Source organism: Cuculus canorus, chromosome 5, assembly GCF_017976375.1.
Source record: "Cuculus canorus isolate bCucCan1 chromosome 5, bCucCan1.pri, whole genome shotgun sequence".
NCBI classification, from domain to species: Eukaryota; Metazoa; Chordata; class Aves; order Cuculiformes; family Cuculidae; genus Cuculus; species Cuculus canorus.
Window position 1 is genome coordinate 65935920 of NC_071405.1, and position 23867 is coordinate 65959786.

Here is a 23867-nt window from a genome sequence, read left to right on the forward strand (position 1 = left end):
CAGCAAGTCTTCAGCAGGAAGGTTTAGGGGAAACAGTTGCTTTAATGAGGGAAGGGAAAAGATATCTATAGGAATCTTTCTGGAGACATTTTTTTTCCACTTCAAAGCCCCCTCTCATTCAGGAAAAGATGGTTCGGCACCTCTTACTGTAGAAAGTGTTTTGTTTGTTCTCACTGGTGCAAATGATTTGTAAACTTATCCATCAAAAATATATTTTTATTCGGTATTTTGACTACTTCTCCTTAAAAGAATGCATCTTTGGCATTCTAAGGTTAAAATTTCTCTGTGGTGTTGTAAGGCCTTAAAACAAAAAAAAAGATAACTTATGGTGTATTTAAAATAAATAAATAAATCTCCGGCACTGATCAGAATACATTGGATGGAATGGTGAATGGTTTGAGTTTCCTAAATTACTGATATTACCTGCTGATATGAGGGCTGTTCAAAAGGGCACTTCACTTTTGGGTTTATTTATTAAAACCCTGCACTCTACTCTAAGAAATTAGCCTCCTAGAGATGAATCGCTCCCTACTCATGGTAGCTTGAAGCAAAGAAACCAATCATGCACACACTGCAGAACTCCACAGTAACACAAGCTCCAATGTTTTATTTCATCTCTCACACGAGGTGCTAAACAGCAATATGAAGCATTCCTAAAGGAGGCAAATGTTCTTGGGTTAGAAGCGATGCTCTTAGATATCTTCCTCAAATAATTAATGCAAAATTTACAGGGCTGTGCAATTACCTTTTTTTAATCTTGCAACTGGAAACACATAATAATGAGGTGAAGTGTGAAACACAGGCCATTGGACTCCAGCAAAAGCTGGAGAGATCTCTCCATCAGCTTTCAGGTGAAAGCTTTTTCAGGTGAAATTTTCCAACCAATTCTTGGTTGGCTACCAAGATTTTCATAGAATCACTAGGTTGGAAAAGACCTCTTGGATCATCGAGTCCAACCATTCCTGTCAGCCACTAAGCCATGTCCCTGAGCGCCTCATCTACCCATCTTTTCAATCCCTCCAGGGATGGTGACTCCTCCTGAACCTCCCCTGGTAGAGCTTGAGGCCATTCCCCCTTGTCCTGTCCCCTTCAAAGTACAGACCTTGAAAACAGGACAGAAGAGATGCAGCTCAGGTAAGAGCCTTGGCAGCCTGGAACGCTTTGCAATCTCTCTCCAGCAGGACAGACTGCAATCATTCTCTCTTTTCCTGCCAGTTTACAGCAGAAAGAGCTTGTTCCGGTTAGCAACGTGGAGTAGCTGTACACTACAACAATGGTAAACCTGCTAATGGGTAATCGAGCAATGCCACTCTTAATTGCCTGCAATTTTAACCTATAGAGATTGAACACATGTAGGAAATGCTCAAAGAATTTCATCTGAACCTTGTGATGATCCTAATGGATTGCAGTTATGATCACTGCGAGAGTCCCTCAGTGGGGAAACCTATTCGAAATTACTATTGTGTAACTTAAATCCAGGTGGTCTTTATCTAGTACCAAGTTAGGGGTTCATATTTCCTAAGGGAATTGCTTTTCTTACTCTTGTGTGACTCCAGTAACAAATCCCAGCATCCAGTTATGGCATTTGTGTATGACTGATGTCAATAGGTTTCCCACTACTGACTGTGAAGAAAGGGTGGGTAGTAGTGGTGGGACCTCCTGTCAAATGTCCGCATGTTGAAGGTGAGATAGACTTCTAATTAACAGCATACTTGCTCGTGAGCCTAAACTAATGAAGAATCTGTATTACTTTTATTATTTTTATGGCAGTGCATTTGCTCATGGACTGAGATAGTATCTTACAAGTAAACCATAAGCTAATTTTCTCAAATTAAAGAGAACTCTGTAGTGAGAGGCAGAACGCTTGTTGCCATACAATAATACTTGTTCTTGCCATGCTACAGACAAGCTGCAGGCAGTAGAGGTGTTTCCACAAAAAGCACTGTCCTTTCACAGGGAAACCTTGAACACTACTGGGGTTACGTATGCTGGAGAACAATGAACTGGACCACATAAAATGACACAAGCATTTTTGTAGTTCATTTAATCTATTTGGTAAATTCTTCTCTGGAGTGAAGGTGCACATCTAAATCACTTCTTTGTTCAGTTCAGATTCAATCCTGGCCTTTAGCCAAGTGAGAAATGTTGCTGTAATATGCAGCAGCCATAGCAATGCTTCTCTTTACACAGATACACTTTCTCTTCTGGATACTATGCGCAGCCTTAGAAGAAAACAGTGTATGAGGGAAGGTATCCTCAGTGTTACACTGCACTGAAAGCTGGAGCTGGAAGCAGTGAAAGAAAAGATGCTTAGCAAAGATATAAAGTTTTCCTCTTAAGAACACTTAGGTGAGCGCTGTTGGAGGAAAGGGAGTGCACGCTAGCCCGACATGAGTAAAAAGGCTTTGGTCATTTTGGTCAAGGTGTTGAGATGTGTCAATAAGATAATTAACACTTCCTCTGCTTTTGCTTCATTTGTGGTTACCTTTCAGATTTCTTCAGCTCCAGCAGCCCCACCTATCAACAAGCACTGTAATGTTTCAGGTGCAGAAGAAAACCACCATAATTGGCAGTTCTGGAAAACTGATAGTGTAAGAGGTCTACTCTGGATCCCCTTTATTATGGGGTTGTGGTGGAATGGGTAGCTCATCTCCTTCTGCAGCAATAGAACTTAAGAGTGGAAGTTAGCCGTAGAAGGAAAAGCCCAAAAAGAGAAAAGGCAACCAAGGATAAACTGGTAATATCAGTAGCATCTAATACTAGAATAATGTCCTGTTCACCCACCTCTGTATGCATAAGAGTCATACAGCAGAGGAAGGGAAACTTCCAACGGCTTGGCAGTCTGCTGAAATCTGCAACTACTTTTAACATGCAACTCACAGCAGAGAATCTTTCCAATTAATTTTTATAGGACAGGCTCACTGGCATCAATTGTACAAGAAATTAACAACTTGAAACAAAAGAACGGCAAAGCAAGAGGAACACCTTGAAATTTTTCAAGTGTATCGATAGCATTTATTTGATGAAGTATATAGAGCTAATAAATTACCATCCAGAGAATTTCACTGTTGTGTCTTTAGCTATTGTCTTGCTACAATGCATCTTCATTATGCTTTCAACCCTTAACTGCTATGCTGCCATCATGCTGAGAAAGAGGAAAAGAAGAACCCATGGCAAGAGATCTTTCAAGTAGCAGGCAATTCACTACAAAAAAGCCACTGTGAAACTGCTAATGCAGGGGTTTTTGTAACCAGTCTCCTTTGCGAATATCAGCAGTTTGCATTTTACTCCAAGAACTGACCCCTGAATGAGGATTCAAGTATAATTTTTTTCCTGTATATATACAAATACGTGTGTATACACTCACATGTGCACTTGTTTTAACGTAAACTAACCTAGGTCTGAAACATCTTGTATCTGCCAAAGGTTAATTTCTAGGGCTTCATTCCAGAATTTTCAAGACAAAAAATGCATAGTGCAAATGCAGTAGACTTAGCCTGCATAGCTTGAGTTACGATGCACATGAATAGAGACTACTGCTTTACAAAAGCTAAATCCCTATGCTCATCCTTCCTGTCTCCAGTTGTAACAGCTACCTCCCACCACTCTTTCAAGTACTACAGTGTGAAATTTGTGGTGCTAGACACATCTATATCCAGTCTTTGAAGCTATAGCTCTTGGGACACAGTTAAAAAAAAAAGGTTTGTAGACAGCAAGTAAAACTTATCTACTTGAGGTAAAAGTTGCAGGTCAGTGTGTTACTTTGCCAAAATACACCTCATTATATGAGCTGTTAGGATATTCAACAATGGCATCACCTTGTATAACAAAAGCAGTGTCTACGTGATACTGTACCAATACACTTCTCATTAAGGTCTTGGACTGCAAAAGTACCTCATTCTATGCAATGTTGTACTTAAGACACTGAAGACTGCTTGAGTTACTCTCTTCCTCGGTGGACAGTCAGCATCTGAAGGTAACTATCATACTGTCTTCTTTCCTGGAGCTAGGATCAGAGCTCAAGCAGCTTTACCTCCCACCTCTGCTGATTTACCTGCGGAGAATGATTAGGTGCAGTTGCAACAACAAATGTTAGTCTACCTAAGAACACAGAATCACAGAAAATGCCTAATACTCTTCAAAGAGCAAGATTGTGTCCAGTCAGCACTGCACCTAACACCTGTCAGAAACACTTACACAGAGACATCAATAGTACAACTGCTGTAAGCATTGCAGTTAGCATAAAAAAATCCCCCATGTAACAGCTACTTTTCTTCTAAACTGGAACAGAGACAGCAAATAAACTGAAGAACTCAAAGGAACAGAAAATCATATATTTAAAAAAAAAAACTAAACAAACAAACCCACACTTCAACGTGTGGCCAAAGGTCTGACTTCAATTTAAACTACGTACTCAGTCCATGCTTCAGAAGTCATGTAAGCATGCACATAGAAAGAAAGAAAGAAAGAAAGAAAGAAAGAAAGAAAGAAAGAAAGAAAGAAAGAAAGAAAGAAAGAAAGAAAGAAAGAAAGAAAGCTGATGCCTACTGGCATGCTACTAAAAACCTCCCCTGGAGTAGTCTTTACAATATATTACATTTTTTAGCAGGGTATGAAATTTGAATTCCTACAGGACACTGATCAAGGGAAGAACAGGTATCTCTATTTACACATATAAGACTTTCACTACTATCTTTCAAACAGAAATGCAATTTGCTACAATTCTAACAGCTGTGAAAACAGCAAAAAATACAGAAAAAAATGCAGGTAAGCATGCATACTGCAAGTTTTTTCTTTTTTTTTTTCTAAGAGAGTTTACTTATGAGCAAGTATTTAATTTTATTTCACAACTCAATGCAAACTACTCACATGAAAAGTATTCAAAAGACAGCCCTTTCAAATACTCAACCATCAAGAAATACATGTGGAATGTAGCTTTTGTATGCAGGCTGATTTTCCAGATACGAACAATGCTGAAATCCTTTATAACAGAAGGGAATGGATTATTAGAATCCTATTCCTAAAACATTCTTCATTTTAAAGTAACGTTTTCATTAATAAGACTGTTTTTAAATGAGTTCTTCTGAAAGCAAGCTTTCAAAATCATCCAAAAGGAACTTATATGCATGCTTTGTTTTCATTGCTGAAGTCATCCCCGATGAATACTTCTCAGGTCTATGGTCTACTTCTCATGTATCAAGCATGATGAGGATTCTGAAGAGACATTTTTTTACTGAAGAAGCTGCTCAGCCTCCTTGGACTTGTTTTCTTTTGTTTTCCTCAGTAATGCCTGTTTTATAGCATTGATCTTTTTATCAAGTTCAGCCAACGAATAGTTCTGCTGAAAGAGCAAAATAAAAACCACAATCATTTACATCTTGTAATTGCTAGAGAAGTGGCCTAGCACTTGATATTTGAGGTCACTGCATATCACACTAAATGACAGAAATACTTTTGCAGAATTGTCTGAATTCAGTCTACAGCTATTTAAACTCGAAAGAATGTAAACTTTGAACAAACTGACAGTCCTAATCATGGATCAATATAACCATGCTATTTCCATTAGATGCTTGTTTAACCTGTTCATTAAAAAAAAAACCCAAAACCTTTGACGTTAAAACACTGGATGAGACTATCCAGAGCTTGTAGAACCCAGCTTTACAACTGAAGTGGGTTTTTTTTTCCTATTGCTCAACATCAATCTCCTCTGTGCCCACTTAACCTGACAGTTTTTTTGATCTTTCTTACAGAAACAACTGGTCATCATCCTTTTACAAAAATAATTCACCCTAGGGAAGATTTTTTCTCATGTCAACAAGTCTTTCTCAAGTCTCAGATGCCCACATCCTATTCTAAGCATTCTCGCCAGTCCATCTGTTTCCATGCACAATAGCTGGTAGAAGACAGTGTTCCAGCTAGTCTCACTTGCACTGAGGAGAAATTCTTTCTTTGTGGCCTAAGGTACATGGTTAATGCTTTCCTTTATGTGATGGTGTTGTGAAAACGGCAAATCTTACTGACTTAGAGCAATATCTGCTATGATGTCAGGTCTTTCTGCCACACTTTTGCTGAGCCACTCATTTCTACTTTTATTGTCTCTTCATAAAGCAATAAAGCAAATTAAAAAAAATTAACAAAACAAACAAAGCCACAAAACAAAACCAGAAGACACTGTTAGGAGGCTGATAGGAATTCAGAAATTGCTTGCTACCCTCTGCCTGATTAACACCATTATTTATTTTATTTTATCATCCTTCTAACTGGTGAGTACACTAACTAACCTACCCTAGTACAGATTCTTAGAATACTCTTTTCATTGTTGACACCCATTAACTTTCTTTCCACTTCTCTCTCTTTCTTTGCCAGCAAGCTATCCAATGCCGATGGAGCTACTTCTAAGTTAGATATTCGCTTGGTAAAACTTCTGATTACTTTTCACTCAGAACATCCTAAACTTAAGGTAAACAAAAGTTAACAACACTTACATGGGGAGATTGCACCTTTCTCCTCTTGCCAGAACAGCTCTAAAGAAACGACATAATCAAAACAAACTTAATGTTGCACTGACAAAGAACCACAAGTAATTCTTTAACAACACTAACAAGAGTCTTTAAAAGTACAGAAAGAACACTGACTGCCATCCCATGGGTTAAAGAAAGCTTTTTTATAATTAAGTGTACTTTGGATCACGAGAAATAGTACTGGAGAGCAGTCAGAAGCTGTTAAGCTTCTCCATGCTTGGCAGCCAACAACTATCAACTTAACTGAAGCTTCCTTCAGACAAAACCAAGATCAATATCCAGTTTTTGAAACTGCCAATATTTTTCTCCCTAAAATTTTCCTGCATCCACATCAATATATATGCAAACTTTGAGCAAAAAAAATGCTAATTACTGCACAACACTACTATTGCCACTAACACTTTTTTCCTCCCAGGTCCCCATTCTAGAGAAGATCCTGGAAGAACTTTCTGTGGAAGTTTTGGCTTATGAAAGCATGCGATTTAACTTCCAGTTTCCAGCAACTTGAAGGAACAGACTCACAAAGTACTTTATTGGTCCCCAGCACAAAAAAAAATTAAACAAAAATTTATAATATGGCTATCTAGTCTTAATAGCTGACTCTTCTTTGGCTGGTCTCAAGGGAGGCAATATAAATTAAAATACGATCAATATTAAAAGAGACATTCTTACTACGTGGGGAAAGAAGAGCAAGATATCAGACAAGAACTTTGTACAGCCAAGGAGAGCCTGGTGTATTAACTAATGTTCTCTTTGTCCTATTCTCCTTCGGTGAATAAAGTATAAGGTTTACAACTGCAAGAGAGACAGAACTCTGCCTGAAGACTACCAACAAAGAAACTAAAGTCAGAATCACAACAAACAATTTTTAAACAGTTTAATCTCTCATCCTATTGGAAGTCATTTCACATAGCTGATTTTTAGTAATCCACTCATGCATGGAAGCCCAAAGGATTTCAGCTGATTTAAGCCGTTATGTATTGAGATCAAAACTTCAGTCAATTTTCTCATCATCAGAAACACCTCATATTTTAAAAACAGGGGGCAGAGCAGCAGGGAGGAGAAACCCAGCCTCTAACACATTCCTTACAAATTAGTTAAGCTCAGATGCCTGTTTCCCTCCTTCCCCCCCCCCATATATTTTTCTTTCAAATAAGAAATTAGGCGGAAAAATGAACTTAAATATATGGTCCACATGAAATATAACCATTACACCAAACCAGAATTGTCCACCAAAAGTATCTGTCCTCTGACTCCTTAGATTTTCATCTATACATCAAAGATATAAGCTTAAAAGTCCCAAATGCATTTCAGTACCCTAAAAGAAGTTAAGAGAATTTCTTACTACAGATTGAAAATATTCAGGAGACAGTCCTTCCAGCTCAAGGATTTTATCTTCAAGCTTCTTAATTCTCTGATAAATGTCTCTTGGTACAGGACCACCTAAACACACCAGTACAAATAGAAAGAAATCATGAAAAGTGCTTGAATAACCTTTTAAACTAAAGATTGCAAGTTTTACACGTGAATTCTTCGAGCGCAGCTATCAACCAGTAGCTGAAACAAAATGAGATAATAGAAAGGAAAGGTAATTAATATAATTCAGGGTAAAACCCGATTGATAAGCCAGTCTAGTCAGCGAGGGCAACAGACAATGTTGTGCAGGTGGTTGAAATACGTCTGACAAAGTCCCTGGAACAACTAATGACCACTTTTACAATATGTTGGAAACCAAATGTTACCACTTCTAAACTTGCAGCAGGAGAGAGTAGACGGGACAGCAGACCATAGGTGAATTTAGCATTGATACCTAAGATTGTTCTGATGGAAATCTGCCACCACTGAGCATCAGAGGTTAGAGGATAGGTACTAGTTGTGCTCGACAAAGAACAGCATTTGCCTGACTGTAAATGGGAGAAGCAGGGGTGGGGGATGTGTGTGCAAAATAGAAGAGCAAAGCTTTGGAAGAAAACCACTCCAGTCCCCACTCTCAGCCCCCTCCACCCCCGCCAAAAAAAAAGCCCATCAACCAACCAAACCTACAAACACTACTAAAACAACAACAAAAACCACTTCAACCCATTTGCTGTTTGCAGCTATACTGCAGCAACTTGGGCTTGTTTCCCCATGTAAGAACAAATTTGATCATCAGCCTTAGAAAGCATCCTATTTATGCTACACATTACTCTATAAACTGAAACCACTGTTCATCAGAACTAACTTCTGGGTATCCCAATCAAAAGAATAGTCTCATTCTGACCAGTAGTCACAACCAAGGCCGTAGCAAGCTTTCAATTCACTTGCCACCCATTTCCATTTATTTCTAGGTCTGTTAGGTAAGGCAATTCTATTGCACAAACTACTGAAATAAGCACTAATGGGTTTTTTTGTCATTCATCCATTTCCTCACTTCAAACAGACAATTTTGCAGGTAGCTTACCTCCTTCCTTTCTGCTATTCACTCATCACTCAGCACTAACTAATTAAATCCGCTAACCTCTCCATCTTCTTAATATTGTTATCCCAGAACAGTACTGGCACTAGAAAAAGCTGTTCTGAAAAACAGCAAGCATCTCAAGAACAATTCCTTTAGTCATCAGAAACAAAAACTGGCAAGGAGGTAGCTGAGGCAGGTTACCTGCTCAGATGAACACTTTTCTTGCAGCTGCTGGGCTAAGGGACAAATGATCTTGAGATCTTCCCTGGGACATTCCCCAGGATGCTAATTTGGACAAGAGTTGAGCTGCAAATGCACTCTTGCATCTTCTACACCTATACTGCAGTTTAGCTGACCTGTTCCTTCAAACAGAACTAAGTCACCTATTATAGGCAGAACCTGGAAGCAAGGGGCCTTCTTTAGCTACCCCCAGTCATTATGCCTGATACGCATAAAGTCCAAAGCTACTACACATGCCAACCTTAACTGCAAATTCTGTTTCCATGCACAAACCCCCTTATTTTTGAGACAGCTGTACAGCTAAGCATACAGGTCTGACTGCTGTCTCAACAGTATTTAGGAGTATTCTACTCTCCTTGCCATCAGAGGCCTTTGATCCAGTGTGCATTCACAGGAATCTAGCAATCTAGTCAATGCTGGCTATATTTTTAGAGAATGGATTGGCATCTATTCAGTATTCAGAAGACAAATAAAGTCAGTATGTGTCTGCAGTGTGATGTGTAGAACACTCAGTTAATGAGGTAAAGATGTGGGCTTCTATTTTGAAAACACTTTTCAGGAAAAGTACAGATTCCTCCTTGATAAGTGCCTCATTGATTAATCTTCTAGAAAACTGGGGCTGAGGTGAGGAAAACAGCTACTTAAAAAAAAATTCAGTAGCCTGGGGGTTATGCCATTTATTTTAGTGAAAGACGTGAACTCAACATTGGCATGACTAAAGGGAAATATTGACAATGAGCTTTCCACATTCTGGGAAATAACCTTTTCACCTAGCTGTGTTTCAAAAATCATTCACCTTTAGGAAAATGTATCTTTTGGGTTCACTCTATCCCCAGCCCTTAAGATGTCCATGAGGCAGTACTGAGTCCTAACCTCCACTTTTCCTGTTCAGTGGATCAAGGCAGAAAGAGTCCATTGGCTACGTAGAACCCCTTCCTCTAAATATTCCAGACTCTTTTAAATCCCATTCTGAAACGCTCCCTCTCATTTGCCACCATATCCAGTGTAGATTCACTAACTAAGCATCCTAATCTGGACATTAGTCTGGGTTCCATTTGGGCATAAGAACCTAAACATTAGACTGTAATACTTGGCGTGGCTAAGCCCTTCAGTGGATCCATCTACTGCTTTCACAGTCACAGGTTCTCTAGACCTGCCATTACTACTGTAATGATAACTGCAGCACAACCTGGCACACCTATGTCAAAATTAAAACATGATACAAACCTGTTTGTAACCGTAAGTGTGCTTCAATGTTTTGCAATCTTTCCTCAACAGCTTGGTTTCCACAATCATGAATAGGTACACTGGCCTTGTGACTGGACCCACGTGCTCCTTCAGATCTAGTCTGAGGTCCATATGTATTTACTACCCTAGATACTAGGTAAAGAGAACACAAATTTAACATCTAAGCACATGAAATTCAAAGTACATCTAACTGAAACAATTCAAATATTAAAACATGAAACTTGCGCTACATCAATTTCACACCAGTCTCGTGTGAAGGTCCCACACATCAAGGGATCAAGTAAGATCAAAGGTTCAAGTAAAAGTATTTTCCAATTTTTGCACATGTAACTAAACTAACCAGAAACATATACAAATTAAAAGAATTACTCGTGTTCATGTAGAATGGCAGTATCAATTTGTCATCAGTTGCTGATAAGTAGCAGAAACCCAATATCTATGTCAGCAGTTGTACATGCGAGCCATTGCGAATGCAAAGAAGAGGCCAGATCTACTATTACAGGAAGTATCATAAATATGTGAAGACGAGGGGAGGTATACAACTAGAAGAACTGCTATGAATCTCAGCAAGGAAGTTCTCTTTTAATTTTTGTTATTCAGGTAACTGCTTTATTGACTTGTCAGTTGCTTCTGGCTCTGTCTTTTCCCTCTGCTATGTCTTCATCAGAAGACTTTGATCACTTTAAATCATGGTCATTTCTCAAGTCCTTCCTGACAGGACTACTGCAGTGTGCTGAAGACTAAAGACTATGTTAGCCACTCCAGACAAGGCAGCAAACACCTTCTTAGTCAGTACTTCACTAAGGCCACATGTTACATCCCTGCTTCAGTTTACATTGGTTTTACTTCTAATTCCTTTCTGAGTGTTATTTATGTTTCAGTTATGAAGTTTCGTGTTTAGTTACTTGAAGTGCAACTTCCTCTTTTTTTCTGGTAATACTCTACCATCTAAGTTACAAATTAACACTCACTTTAAAAAAAAGTGACCACTGAAAGGGGTTTTTAGTGGAAGTTCTTGACTCAAATTCACCTCCCCACCTCCCTCCTAGCTCACTAGCCCTTTTAATGCTTATACCCATCATCATGCTTCACAGCAGTATTCCAAATTCTAGAATTCAGAATAATTAATTGATTCTAGAACAAATAAGTGGATAACTGAATACTACCAATACTACTATCTCAAAAATGGAAGAGAAGGTTACTCTCATTCTCATTTTGGAGATTTTGTTTGTAAGAGTAACTTGTGTACACCTAGAGAGCAGTAGATGGGCAAGCAATCTTATATATCTTCTGTTGGACTATCATTTCTACACTACTGACTCCTTCCCAAAAGACAGTGCAGTGGTATGCCTGCTCCCTAGCTTGTCACTTCCGATAAATCTATGTCTCAGAACTTCCACTGCATTCCAAAACTACCTTCTAATTCAACGTACTTATTGGCTAACAAAAAACAGAAGAAAATTTTATTTAATCTCAATTCCATAATTGGACTGCTGGCTTCACCTTAGAAGAAAAGTTAAGAATTATTCATCTTCTCTGTCATGCTTTTTTTTGCATCACTCCTTCCAGTCAATGAAAATAGGCAACTTTGTTTTGGTATTTAGTGTATTACCATCAGCTTACTAATGGAGTTATGGGCTTGAAAATATTAGAGAAGATGTAGAAATATTCACTAGAGGAAAAAAATCAATATGTTAAGTTTGCATTTTTTGAGCATTCTATAAAGAGATTTTAAGCCAAAAATTCATCAGTGTTGTTCTATGTGGACACTCTTAATAAATGCATATTAAAATGGTTGCTTACCCTTTATATGGCTTTTAAATCCAGGATAGGGTGTGAAAATTGCATCTGTTCTGGCACAGCTATTTTCTAAATAAATAATAATAATAGAAAGAGTGATGTCCTAATTATGCAATTCTAATTTAAAATATTTCAATCCTGACTAGCTTTGAGGGTTTTAACAAATCCGATTAATTTTTTTCATACAATAAAAACATCAGAAATACTTAATTCATTCCATAAGCACTTGCTCATTAATAGTTTCACAGTCTTGCATGGACCTACTGGTTGTAACAGGATAAATCACTTACACAAATGTATGCACATGCACGTATAAAAGTTTATTCAATGTGGACCACATTTCTTCCGATTTACATTTTCTGTGGTTCTTACTTTTCACTGCTTTTTTCTGTAACTTTCTTTCTTTCTGTAAAGAAGTCTTTTCCCACTTACTACTGTTATTCCTGTTTTCATTTCCTTTTTTTTGAAACTGTATTTTTAGACAGGTTTAGTTTATTCATCAGCATTCTTTCCTCACTCCCCCTACATTTATTCTGATGTCCACGACTTCTTTAATTTGTTTAACAGTAAAAACCTACAGTACGAACATCTTAGTTTATTCTAATGTTTATATTTTATCTCTGTTCATATACACCAAGGCTTTACATATTTTATTATGCTTGAATATACAAAGGAAGGTCTTATTTCTTCTGTACATCATTAACAATTTCAGGAATCAGTATTTTACTGTCTAGCATATAGTCTACTAGACTTCAGATGTCGTTTTCATTCCAACTAACATTCAAGCGGTTAAAGGCTCTCCCTATAAAGCTTAGGGAACAATAAGCTTTGATCTCTAAAAGCATAAGTACATCATAGAGACAACACACATCTGGGTTCTCAGGTACTTAGAAAAGGTCTCCAAACTACTTATGTATATAAAAGTGTCTTCACTTTTATGATACAATTGGTTACACAGTTACTGATCATGATAATGCAATCCAGGCTACCAGGTGGATTTAAGACTGTTTGGTTATAGATACAGCCAATTGTGCCAGTTGGTGCATTAAAAACAGCACCAGCATGAACAACCTTGAAAGGAAAAAGTTATTCTAAGTAACTAGTAATTCAAACTGACAGCAAAAAGTAACTTCCTTGTAATATAACTAGCATTAAATTAACTTCATGGAATTCGTAAGATATTTCTGAATTGCAATTCTGTGGACTTTGGAAGGAACGTCTAGCTAAAACATTGGGAACTGTAGCTACAAAATCACCTGATTTAAGGTCAGTGTTCTTAAAAATGAACACAGTAATAGCCATAATCTTTCTGTACGGGATGCATTAAACACTGTCACACAGTGACTACTTTCTATTTTGGCTATTTGACAACATCTCAGTGCACATGCAAGTTCTAACTTTACAGTTACTCTTGAAATAAAGTTCAGTTTAAAATATAGAATAGTGCTTTTGAAAAACAAAACCAAACAAAAACCAACTTAAATTGCTATGAAGATTAAAGTCTGGCTAGCCAGTTACCTTGATTACAATCAATAACATTGCAAAATTCCCTGACATTATTTTCATTGATCTCAGCTTGTTTCCTCTCGATGAAGGCTGATATCCGCCTGTCAATCTGCAGATAATAAACATGAGGCATATATCTATTTCATTCTTAAAATTTAAAATTTAGAAATGTCAATTGATTTTTTTTTTAAATTCACGTAAATCACTTACTTCTGCTTTTCCAGCTTTTATTTGCACCACCTCTGGATCAAAATTAATATGAGCATCCTTCAGATCTCCCAAGTCATAACTTGGACACTTTTCTTCAGTCTGACAGTTACCATCATAAACATCTAAAATTGTTTCACAACTTCGACTTTCTGTTTTACTTGCAGGTTCAACATGGCCTATATTTTCCTCTTTAATCAGTGACTGGAGCTTTTCTAAAAGGGGCTGAACAAAGAAAACAGTACGTTAGGGCTAAACAAAAAAAAAAAATGCCAAAAAATCCCCAAAACAAAAAAGCAGAAGGACAAGTACCATTATAGTTTCTAAAATAGACCAACTGAAATAATTTTATTTTAGGAATAAATAATAATAATTTTAGGAATCACAATATCTGCCTCTGATGGAACACAGTAATAATATAAAAAAGAAGAAAAAAAAGAAGAAAAAAAAACTATAGATCCAAATACTGCGCACACCATGCTTCCAGCCTTTTTGACCTGGGTCTTTTAGAGGTTTGTAAACGAAAGCTCCCAAATTTTTGTGAAAATCGTTGGCACCAATGCCACTTAATTAACACGTCATTCAAATGCCTACTCAGAACAGTAAGGATTAGTATTTTTCCTCCTTAACATGACAGTCAATGCTTTCACACTGTAAAGCCTTTACTTTATCACCACAACACTAGTTCTCCGCTTGAAACTGCAGTTGCCCAGGTGCATGAAAGAACACAGACATGAAATATATAGGTGTTATCCTGAACACATGCTTTTCTTGACACAGTTGATTATCTGCTTAGGTCATGAAGTTAAATGAGAGAATGCACAGACATTTGTAGCAGCAAAAATAAATGTTTATTTCTACTGCAGTAACTCTAATACAAGATGAAACAACCAAATCTCATTACATATATATATGTCACATCTTTTTTAATTTTTAGCAGTTTCACCTAGTCTGAATTTCACTGTTTATTTTTCCTCCAAAAATTATTTTAAAAAAACCCAAACCCACAAATTTTACCAATCACATTTTCTGAAACGGAATCAAATTCCTACTGGAGGTGTTCTTACAGTCAGATGTAATTTTTACTTGCCTTTATCTTGCAAATTTTCTTTTTATCACACCAAAGATTTGGTGGATGTCTGCAAAAAAATAAAAGGGTCTTTCTTTTACCTACAGACAAGCAGATACAGGAACTTCCTATTTCACCCTCTCAGTACTACACGCTTGTAATAACTCACGGACTAGCTGAAGCAAAAAACTGGTATTCAAACCCCAAATTCCACCTTTTACAGATGAACTATCAAGGTCAAAACAGTGTTCAATTACCAGCTGACAAACTGCTCACCCTCCCTTCCACACAACTAAATTACATGTACTTTTGGCAGGGTTGGGAAGTTTCAAATAGTTAAAAGAAATGACAGTAATGGTGACTGGCTACTTGGCAAGATGAGACATTAATGTCAAAGAAATTACTCTTTAAAAAAAAAAACACCCTACGCTGAAAATATATTTAATTGCAGTAAGACACTCCAGGATGTGTCATGCTGGGATAATGCCACTTCTTGAACCACTGAAAGCACTCCATGAGCCTCAAAACTCACCCAACGCATGGAATCATTATCATAGCATGACACACACCTGCCGTGTCTTATTGCTTAATTATAACCCACCATAGATGGAAATGCAGCACATTTACAATGCAAGTCTACAAATCAATGAGGCTGCATTTATTCAGCCTGCTCACCTACAGTGGCTATTTCCACCACCAACCTGAAAAATCCATAACTGTGAGTACCGATGATGTACAGTGGAATCCCAAGCATATAAAACGTTTGCATTCTTTTTTGTTGGACACAGCAATGTAAGATCAAAATAAATGAAATGTTACAATTTGCTTAATATAACTACATTCAGTTGTTGATCACTTTTGTCGACTCTGAAGCGTTCAATGAAATATTTACCTGCAAACATAAAACATGCTGCTGAAGTGCACTAAAAAGCAATGTTGGCTGGAGGGCTGATGTGCTTTGAAGCTTGCTCCAGTTGATTACAACTTTCACAATATCGTCTCCAAGGTTAAGCTTCAAGAAGGCAAAGCAAACATGACAAAAAATTACATTATTATGTTATATCAACATCACAAAAGTATACAAGACTTCTACAGGACAATTAACACTCAATCTCATACAGACTCCATATTCATATGAGGACATTGGAGACGTTTGACATTAATTATCATTCAGGCAGCTATCATTTTCAAAGTAAGCTAGTAGTTGTGGAGTATATTCAAAACCTGAAAATTCCTTACTACCTCATCACACTTTCATTGTATTGATTTTATGTTTAGCTTTAGTCAATTCCCAATTCAATTGTCTACCATACAAAAACATATTGTTCATATTAATCACTCAAATATTTCCTTTTGATAGATGATAGAACCACCAGGAGAAAGAAACATCTGCCTAGGATGACAGTCTCCTCTAAGTGCATGTATTTTATTCTGAGATTTCCAAGGCTATTTCTGCCTGTATGACCAAGGCCTTGATGATGCACCATGACACATTCATGAAATTTTTACTTGCTGATAATCCAAAGGAGGCTTTATATAAAAAGTGTTTAAAAAAATAAATCTTTAAAACTCTTGAGGTTAAACAAGCTCTATGCTACATAGCACCACTAACAAACCCACTTCCAAATCACACTATTTTCCTTTATATACCTTCAGATCAAAATAACAATTGCCATAGCCCATTCTCTTTGCCAAGGAATTGCAATATTTAACTCCCAAACAATAAAGAGAAACGCACACAGTGAATCTAAATTTTTATTTAAAGGAACTATTTATCTTCCATAATATAAAAATAAACTTGCAATTTCTAATACAAAGCTGATTGTTAAGAATCAGCTTTCATATCGACCTTTGCTAATTTTGTTATACTAAAGCTCTTCTCAAGATCTTGAAGTAATGAGCAAATTCACTTCCCAAAGCCAAGCAGGTTGTTCTCCAACCAAACAACCTAGAAGGGATCCCCCAAATTCTAAACACAGATAAAACTCATCTAAAATCAAAAGGACCTACAGGTTCTCTGTTTCAGACAGAATTCCCAAGTCATATGTATGTTTGTAGGTCTACAGCTCAATCATTTTAAAAAAATAAAAAAGGGAAAAAAAGAGAGACCTGAGGCAGATGATAAAAGTAACGTTTCACACATAGTGTAAAGACATCTAACACCTAAAGGCATCAAGTATTACAGACAAGAACACAGAGTACGTATGCATCTGTCTCCTGAATCCACCACACAGCATATGAAGAAACAATAACAACTAAAGACAAGAACACCTCCATCTCCTTGAAAGCAAAACGGTGGATACTAAGCTGTTCTATGTGAGTTTTAAACTCCAGCAATATCACAATTCTGCACGTAAAGAACTATAAGCCTGCTATAAGCCTGAGCCTTCTTTCTTTAGTCAAGGAACAGCTTTGTTAAATTCAGTGTCAGTTTCCAAATTACACAGCAAAGGAGATGATCTGATTAGATAAACAATGTATTTTAGATAATTTTCACATAAATGGTTATTCCTGTTTGGTACTTAAACTACGCAGGATATAGAAAAAGTAACGTTTTAGGAAATAGTATTTTTAAACACCTTACAAAATCAAGAATGTATTTAGAATTTAGTAAGAAAGAATTAGGCCACTCTGCACATGTGATCCTCCGAAGCACATTATTTCTTCATGAAGTTTCCAGAGTAACATCTGCTATAAGCTACAGTCCCACTGACAGGGTAAAAAAAAAAAGGTGTAGCTATAAGTCACCTTAATGAAAAAAAAAAAATGGTCCTACTGCAATTTCCTAATAAGCCTTCTTTTTTAAAAAGAATGAGCTATGCATGCTTTCTTATCTTAGCGTGTGACTCCAGTTCAGGTGCTTTAATGTACAAAAACAGTAGAGCTTCTGACTTGGAATAATTCAGAGGCCAGCAATATTTTAAACTCATAGACGTTGTTTTTAAACATAAGTAAAGAATAAGTTCCTTCTGCATCCAAACACTCTAGTACAATAGAATTAGCTGCTCGGTGTGTCATATGCTCCTACCTATAAGAACCGCCACAAGCAGGTTTATAAATTCTGTGTGCCTTTGTACATTTACAAGTCCACAGCCTGTTCTGTAGCAATTTACAGGATCATAAGTCATCTCAGCCCTCTGAAATTGTTTTATGAAAAACACAAGACTGTCACTTGGGGTTTAAAGAACGTAAGAGTTGTTATCCCTATATATCGTCCTAGATGCTGTGCTGCAAGTGACTGCTTTACTTTAAAAAATTCCTGTGCCAGAAATATTCCTGTTCACAGTCCAAACTATTAGCATAAACCCAACTTAAACTACCATGAAAGATCACAAACTATGACAGCTAATAATCTGGCATGTGTTTACTCATTTTTATAAAAGGGAACTGGGGAATCCATGGTCTCAGTCAAAAATGCAAGATGGATTGCTAGAGTCAGTAAGCTGTTAAATCACCATTGTTCAATCTACCAGAACTAAAGTGCCGGCAGACAAGAGTGCAACCCAACAACTGGAAATAATCATGACTGCGCAATTAAAAGGGCATTCTCAGCTAAGATGAAGCAACCAGACCCCTACTCAGTGCAGCGTACAGTACAATGGGCTTGTTGTCACAGAAAGAATACACTCCAAATGTCAATGAAGACCATTTAACCCTGCACAACTACTGTAACTCTTCTGAGGGATTGCAGCAACTCTAAACTGGTCTCTTGCAATTGTCTGTGCACACCCAAATATTGTTAAAAATCACTAAGCTCTCTCCAGTGACATGCCAGACATTGAACAAACTTTGGAGAACAAGTAAGCTACTGAAGGAGGGAGCGAAACAAGCGTTCAACGTAGTTTTGAAAACAATTACTTAAACTTGTAATGACTAGCCTAGTCAAGAGCTAGGAAACTTTTCCTTTTATTTATGAAAAACGCAAAGAAGAATGAAGAGTTCAACTTTTCACTTGTGTTAACATAGTAAATCAACAGTATGAATGACTAAAACATATCTGGATAAAAAGAGAGTCATTAGTTCTTCATTGATTACATTTAGAGTTTTCACCAGGAAACATTACGGGATATTTCATCCTCAATACATAGACAGTTTTCCTGTCTCAGAAATCCTATGGATCAGCAGTGAACGATCATCAGGTTCATTAGCACTGCACTCCTGTCCAAAAGCTAGGCTAGTTTTTAATCACCTCAGAGACAGGAAAACAGAGATTCTTACTAGACAAAATTTGAATTTTCAGGCCCTTAATTTTGGATGACTTTTGCCTGAAAACATAAAATTACTAGCAGACTTCAAAATGAGAAGAAATATAATACACAACTCTATTCAAATAAGAGATGAAATGCTCTAGAAAATAATTTCAGATCAGTCAGCAGCTACTAAACTGCCTTCGCGTCTAACACAGTCCATTTCTAATAATTCCTGTAACATAGTCACACATTAAGTTACATTACCTCCTGCAGATATCAGTTGGCCCCAGAAATTCAAAATGCTGTTTAGGTTCAGAAGCAAAAGCGTGCTTCTACTGCTGTCACAGAACTATCTATGTGCTTCCACAGCAGAAAAGGAATTAGTCTCTAAGTTATTTATGGTAATAATTTATCTGTTACTAAAACTTTGTCCTGATAAGGGCTTACCACCATCACTGCAACATCTGTTGAATAATTCATAGACTTTACTAAACCTAAACTAGACTTTAATAAAGTAGGTGTTTCAACTTATGTATCACAGAACACAACTGCTTTAAAAATTCTGACCTACTGAAATGCATTTCACAGTACGTTATTGCCAGGATGAGGCTGACTTCGAGCTCCTGACCGCTTATTTTGATTTGACGCATAGTAAGCTTTTGGTAGCTTTTCAGTTAGAAATCATTAATTGTTAAGACACAGCGATTAGCTGAGCTGCGGTTTCCCATGGGAGACATCATCCCTCAAACTACAAAGCGCCGTGAGACGCCCAGTCTCCAGGAGGCGGAGGTTCCACCGCTCCCGCAGCAGGCGCGCACAGCCTCCAGCAGCAAGACCGCTCCTTTTTTTGTGCGGCTGCCTTCATTTCTCTCCGAGGCCGTGCTCCATCCCTGGAGCCCAGAAGGGCCCGGCAGGCCGGGGGAAGCAGGAGCCCGCCCTGCCAGCCCCCAGCGGCGGGGAGCATCGGGCGCGGTGCGAGGCCCGGCCCTGCCCCGGGCCTCTCCCGCCACCCGCCCCGCACTCACCTGCCCCGCCAGCCCGGCCAGGGAGCGCAGGGCGCTGCTCGCCACCTCCAAGACCACAAGATCACCGCTGGTTTCCAGCGCGGGGCCGTTGGGTTGGGGCGAGCCGGGAGCCGCCGCCGCCGCCATGACACCGGCCCCCGCCGTCGCCCAGCGATGACGCAAGCCGCGCGCCCCGATGGCCCCGCCCCCTCCCGCTGACGAGCAGGCTGGGCAGCCAATCGGAGGCCGAGCTGCGCGCGAGGCGCGGCGCGCGCTGCGGGCACGTGGGTTGCTGCCGGGGGCGCGGGGCGTCCCGAGGGCTGCACCGCCCGTACGCGTCGGAGCGGCGGCTCGGGGTGGGGCTGCGGGGGGCGGCTGCCCGCTCCCCTCTGGCCCCCGAGTTGCTGTGCCGTGGCGAGGGCCGTCTCCCGCAGTACCCGTCTCTCCAGCGTGGCGAGCGGCCCTCGTTCCCGAGCCTAAGGAAGCAAGTTGCTCCTTTCTCAGGCCTATGTGGGAACCTGAAGCTTTTCTGAGCTCAGGCCCTTTGCAGCCGTCGGGTAACAGACCCCCTCGGTGCTCCCAGGGTGCCGGTGCGTTGGCCCACGGGGCGCACCGGGCTCGGTGTGCTGGTTGGGCCCGTTGGGTACCGGCTGCAGCTGCTCCTGTGTGCGGCGGGGATGGAGACGCGGACCTCGCAGATTTCTCTAGATTCTTTTAATTGGCACGGCATGCAGAAGTGACATTAAGAGAGCATTACTGCTACCATTGGCTTCTCTCATTCAGGCAGATCTTTATACAGTTCTTCGGTTTTCCAACCTTAAGACAAACAGGATGTTCTTGGTTTTGTCTGTTCCGCACTCTTGTGACTGCTCTCAGCCCTGTCTCCAATTTACTTATTCCCAGGCGATTTCTTCCAGCCTGGCTGCCTCACACACTCAAGATGCATCATTCTGTGTGTCTAGTTCGGAACACCTGGTCTTTTTAATAATGTTTATTCTAGTATGCTTGGTACCAGCTTCACACTTTATCTTAGTCCCAATTAATCTTCTGCAGACTTGGCGATGCTCCCGCACCTGTGGGCCATCCTCTCCCTGCGAGGTCATCATGCCCTTCACCTTTGCCTCCTGGCTCCTCGCCCTCCAGCACAGGCACATGGCAGGCAGTGCCTCCCCTGGGTGCTCAGTCACGGAAGGAAGGACAACGCATGTTTATTAAAGTATATCAAATGACTGTGCTTGTTTCATATGTGCTTTTCTGGTTATACCTTCACTTTTTAGCATTCATATGTGCTTCTCTTCAAAGCCTTGACTTGTGGTTACAGCAAATTGGGTTTTTTTTCATCAGACCACAAGGAGCAAGTCCGATCCCTCTGAACTGAGGGAGCTTGCAAGACTGTATTTCCTCTAAGATGGGCTACTTGATTTCTAGCACACTAGGACTGCTTACAAAGATTTTCTACCTGATGTTTCCTTTGATACCCTAATTTTGATCCATTAATCTTCATGTATTTTCCTGTTCCTTCACCTAACGGTATTTTTTATTCTACTGGGAAAGGCTCAGTATTGTTCTAGGTACAAATGGTAAAGCATCCTTAAATAAAAATATTAGAAAGGCAGATTAATTTATTTGACTGTTATTTTGGGGGTGATTTAAAGGCATTTCTCTCTTAAGTATGCAGATACCTTTATTTAGTGAAAGTAAATCCCACTAATCTGAAGATATAGTATACTGTCTTCTCACCAACAAACTTAAATTTTTGAGAAGACTAGAGTAGAGAAAGTCCTGCTCAGTTCTAGAGGAAAATTAATTCCAGCAAGGACTTTAGTGCTAGCGATTACAAATATATTTTGTGGAGAGCTGCATTTTGTAAGAATATCTTATCCAAGGTGAGCTAGATAGCGCTTGGCTGGACTGACAAGATGAGAACCACTCTTTGGATTCAAAAACACTTACTGCAAAATGTGTTCTTGATTTGGAAGCTCTGCAATTCAGAAAAATTTCCTTTATTTCTACAAAGGTCTTGATCTTGTTAAATAACATTTTGAATACGTACACCGAACATGGTAGTTGGTTGTGAACAGTAAGAAACATTGTGAAACTTTATTTTCCAGTTGTCTCCAACAGTGCTAATTCCAGCTCATGGTCAAGGACTCGCTGCCTCATGCCGTTTTATCTCTGGACAGGCAGACGAAGGAACTGTGCAAAACATAATCATCTCATTTGGATCAAACCTTGAAGCTTTCAAGAATAAAGGGAAATGCAATCTCCTTTCCCCCACCAGCACTGTAACACTGAATAAACACGGGAGAAATTTGCTGGCCAGAACAGAATACGGAGCACAGATGTAATACCCTGATTGTTACTTCTCACTGTCAGAGGAGGCAATTTGCCCTGACTAAATCGGCGGTGACCTGCAAAGACAGATCAAATCCAGACATGTGAACTAAGTTTTAATTTCAAGTCATCAATGCTCAGCTACCTGATAAATTCCACTTCTCAAAAAATGCAGCCTTCCTGGAATGATGGAGCAGGTATATGCCTACTTCAGCAATGGCTGCATAGAGCTTTATTAGTTGAGAGAGCTGAAATCTTTCCTTTGTTTTGGGGCATTTTATCTTTACCTCTAGCAAGAAGTCATTTTTGGGTCCAAAGCATTTCAAATGGGTCCAAAGCATTTCAAATGAAAAAGAGATAACCACATAAATGTCAGAAATACTGCGGGTTGTGCTGCTGTATATGTGGAAATATAAGGGACGATGAATGAACGTGGAGGATGTAAAGAGAGGGTGTATTTGTGATGTACTGCTATTTTTTCAGTGATGGTTGCAAGAAAAGCAGACAAAAGACTATGAAGTATCAGTAGAATTGTTGATGTCTACCCATTATTTATTAAGAATAGACTGGATCTTGGCCTTCTTTCTGATGGTGGCAAATGTATTCTCTTAGGGAAACAGTAATGATTCCTGTTGGTAAGGAGGGCACAGATTTCCTTCCTACTTTTCACTCTCTCCGAGGGCCTTGATCCGTGTGGCAGCTGCTATCTGAATAAATTTGGTAGTATCTGAAATTTCACAGATTAAATCATGTAATGCATTATACAGGCGTGAACAGACCAGAAATAATCCAAAGTGATTTAAGAGATTAAAAAAAAATGAGAGCATGTGAGAAAATTAGAATAGGGAAAAAATGTGTGCAAATACAGCTAAGACAAACTATGTCAAACATTCCTATCTAACAGAAGAGACAGACCAGAGCAGAATGGTTCCAAAAGATAGTTATATGCTCACTGAATGTACAGTACAAATCAAAACATTTGGAAATGCATTTTGGAGGCTTTCATTTCTGGGAAGATGTACGGGTAATTTGGGGGGAATTCATAGAAAACTGTCAAAAAGTGGAGTGCCAGAGATAGAGACGTTGGTTTAGAAAGTGGGATCAAAAGATTCAAATATGTGTAACTTGACAGTAGTGGCCATTTTCAGATATTTTAATGATGTTACCTCCAAGGAAAGGAATACTCTGGAACCTCTTTCAACAACTGGGGTTGTTGAAGTTATCGTGGGAGTTATCATGATAAGATTAAATCCTCTGCAGCGTTTTCTCCTGGAATGGATCTCTGAGGTGTAAAATGTCTCTCTCACAAGA

The 23867-nt window shown here is 38.9% G+C and overlaps 1 protein-coding gene across 4 annotated transcripts; it reads right to left on the reverse strand.

The window, feature by feature from the left end:
* Positions 1–4521: 4521 nt before the first annotated feature.
* On the reverse strand, positions 4522–20407 carry MBIP (MAP3K12 binding inhibitory protein 1). Of its 4 annotated transcripts, XM_054066980.1 has the most exons (10): positions 20244–20383; positions 15921–16040; positions 15050–15098; positions 13963–14184; positions 13765–13861; positions 12250–12315; positions 10426–10578; positions 7867–7964; positions 6486–6524; positions 4522–5341 (listed from the first exon to the last, which is right to left on the reverse strand). In XM_054066980.1, the coding sequence occupies exons 2-10, from the start codon at positions 15935–15937 to the stop codon at positions 5231–5233; spliced, it is 852 nt and encodes a 283-aa protein (XP_053922955.1). In that variant the 5' UTR covers positions 15938–16040; positions 20244–20383; the 3' UTR covers positions 4522–5230. The 4 variants fall into 4 exon arrangements, with proteins under 4 accessions (XP_053922955.1, XP_053922953.1, XP_053922952.1 ...); XM_054066978.1 differs by lacking the exon at positions 15050–15098 and having other exon boundaries at positions 4522–5338; positions 20244–20407; XM_054066977.1 differs by lacking the exon at positions 15050–15098 and having other exon boundaries at positions 20244–20407.
* Positions 20408–23867: the final 3460 nt, after the last annotated feature.

Excerpts from the sequence above, each read along its gene's own strand:
- MBIP (XM_054066977.1), bottom strand. The coding sequence starts at position 20,369 with ATGGCGGCGGCGGCGGCTCCCGGCTCGCCCCAACCCAACGGCCCCGCG. Across the intron at positions 16,041-20,243 it reads TGGCCGGGCTGGCGGGGCAG|CTTAACCTTGGAGACGATAT; the intron begins GTGAGTGCGGGG and ends GCCTTCTTGAAG. Across the intron at positions 12,316-13,764 it reads TGTTATTGATTGTAATCAAG|AAAATAGCTGTGCCAGAACA; the intron begins GTAACTGGCTAG and ends TTATTTATTTAG.